The 1773-nt window shown below is 50.2% G+C and overlaps 1 protein-coding gene across 1 annotated transcript in view; it reads left to right on the forward strand.

Annotated features, from left to right (window-relative positions):
- Window positions 1-618: 618 nt before the first annotated feature.
- The window catches only part of LOC119419437 (kalirin), a 69599-nt gene continuing 68444 nt past the window's right edge, over window positions 619-1773 (forward strand). Inside the window, exons 1-4 of the mRNA XM_037686739.1 lie at window positions 619-744; window positions 829-951; window positions 1249-1431; window positions 1523-1644. Of these exons, the coding sequence (XP_037542667.1) occupies window positions 721-744; window positions 829-951; window positions 1249-1431; window positions 1523-1644 (452 nt within the window). The 5' untranslated portion in view covers window positions 619-720. The remainder of the gene's footprint in view (window positions 745-828; window positions 952-1248; window positions 1432-1522; window positions 1645-1773) is intronic.

Here is a 1773-nt window from a genome sequence, read left to right on the forward strand (position 1 = left end):
TGAGCGCCTCCTCTTCCTGCTCCTCCTCTGTATGAGCGCCTCCTCTTCCTGCGCCTCCTCTGTGTGAACACCTCGCCATCACTGACGTGTTTACTTCTCCGTGTGACTGGTCATGTCTGAGGCGTGTCACATTTTCTCTGGGTGAAGGTGGTTCGGTCAAACCTCCCGTTTAGAACGTGCACATCATCAGTACGTGCACATCATCAGTACGTGCACATCATCAGAACGTGCACATCATCAGTACGTGCACATCATCAGAATGTGTACATCATTCGAACGTGCACGTCATCAGTACATGCACATCATCAGAACGTGCACGTCATATTTGTGTGTACTTTGTGGTCCGATGCTGGACTGAGAAGGTTTGTGTGGAGGTGAGAATGTTCTCACGGCAGGTCCAACATGGGCCTGAACGTGCGCACCGTTGATACATCCCGACGTGCGTGAAACCCGGCGCACACCCTGAGCCGCCGGGATCTGTGCACTTGCATGGATCATTTGGAAGCACAGATGTTTCTTGCAGTTTGAAAAACTGTTGGTGTTTTTTCTTCTGAGACTAATTTATCTTCATACGCTCATGTTAAAGCGCACGTTAGTATCAACCGTGTGTGTGTGTTCACGTGCGCAGCCATCCTGAACGAGCTCCTGCAGAGGGAGAACCGAGTTCTCCACTTCTGGACCTTGAAGAAGCGCAGACTGGACCAGTGCCAGCAGTACCTGATGTTCGAACGCAGCGCCAAGCAGGTCAGAGCGCGACGAGCCTCCGTCTGCATCGTGCTCCGGTTCTCATCGCTGCATCGTTGTGATTGTTTGTTTGTTTGTTGACAGGCCTTGGACTGGATCCAGGAGACAGGTGAAGTTTACCTGAACACACACACGTCACCTGGAGGCAGCAGTGAGGAAACACAGCAGCTGCTCACTGACCACCATCACTTCAGACTCACTGCTAAGGTGCACTCTGAGTGTGTGTGTGTGTGTGTGTGTGTGTGTGTGTGTGTGTGTGTGTGTTAATGAAAGCTGAGCTCTGACATCATCAGTGTGTGCCTCTGTCCCAGTTTCCCTCTCAGGATAACTTAACTCTGTGAGTTTGTTGAATAACCCTCTTTGGATAAAGAATTTAACATGAATCTCCTTATTTCAGCTAACGTTGACATTTATTTAGTAAACTACATAAAACTAACACATGTTACATCTGGGTTTCTGCTGGAGCATCACCTGACCTGTGTCTCTGTCACTCCGCCCTCTCAGCAAACCAAGGAGAAGGTGAAGCTGCTGATCCAGCTAGCGGACAACTTGGTGGAGAAAGGCCACACCCACATCTTGGAGCTGAAGCGCTGGGTCAGCACGGTGGACCGCAGGTACCGGGACTTCTCGCTTCGCATGGTCAAGTACCAGGAGAACCTTGAGAGGAATCTGGGGGTCAGCTCTGAGGTTAGACCCCCCCCCCCCCACACACACACACACACACCCCAGTCTGATTAACTCAACTGGTGGACTCTGACCCTAACCCTCCACTCTGCAGGACAACAAAGACTTGGAGTTGGACATCATTCCTGCGAGTCTGACAAATGATCCTGAGGTCAAACTGCGCGACCCAAACCACGAGGTCAATGAGGAGAAAAGGAAGTCTGCCAGGAAGAAGGAGTGAGTACTGTACAGGAAGTGATAATTAGTACTGTAGAGGAAGTGAGAATGAGTATTATGCAGGAAGTAAGACTTAGTACTCTACAGGAAGTGAGAGTTAGTACTGTACAGGAAGTGAGAGTGAGTACT

Source organism: Nematolebias whitei, chromosome 13 (assembly GCF_014905685.2).
Source record: "Nematolebias whitei isolate Nwh7 chromosome 13, NemWhi1, whole genome shotgun sequence".
Taxonomy (NCBI): Eukaryota; Metazoa; Chordata; class Actinopteri; order Cyprinodontiformes; family Rivulidae; genus Nematolebias; species Nematolebias whitei.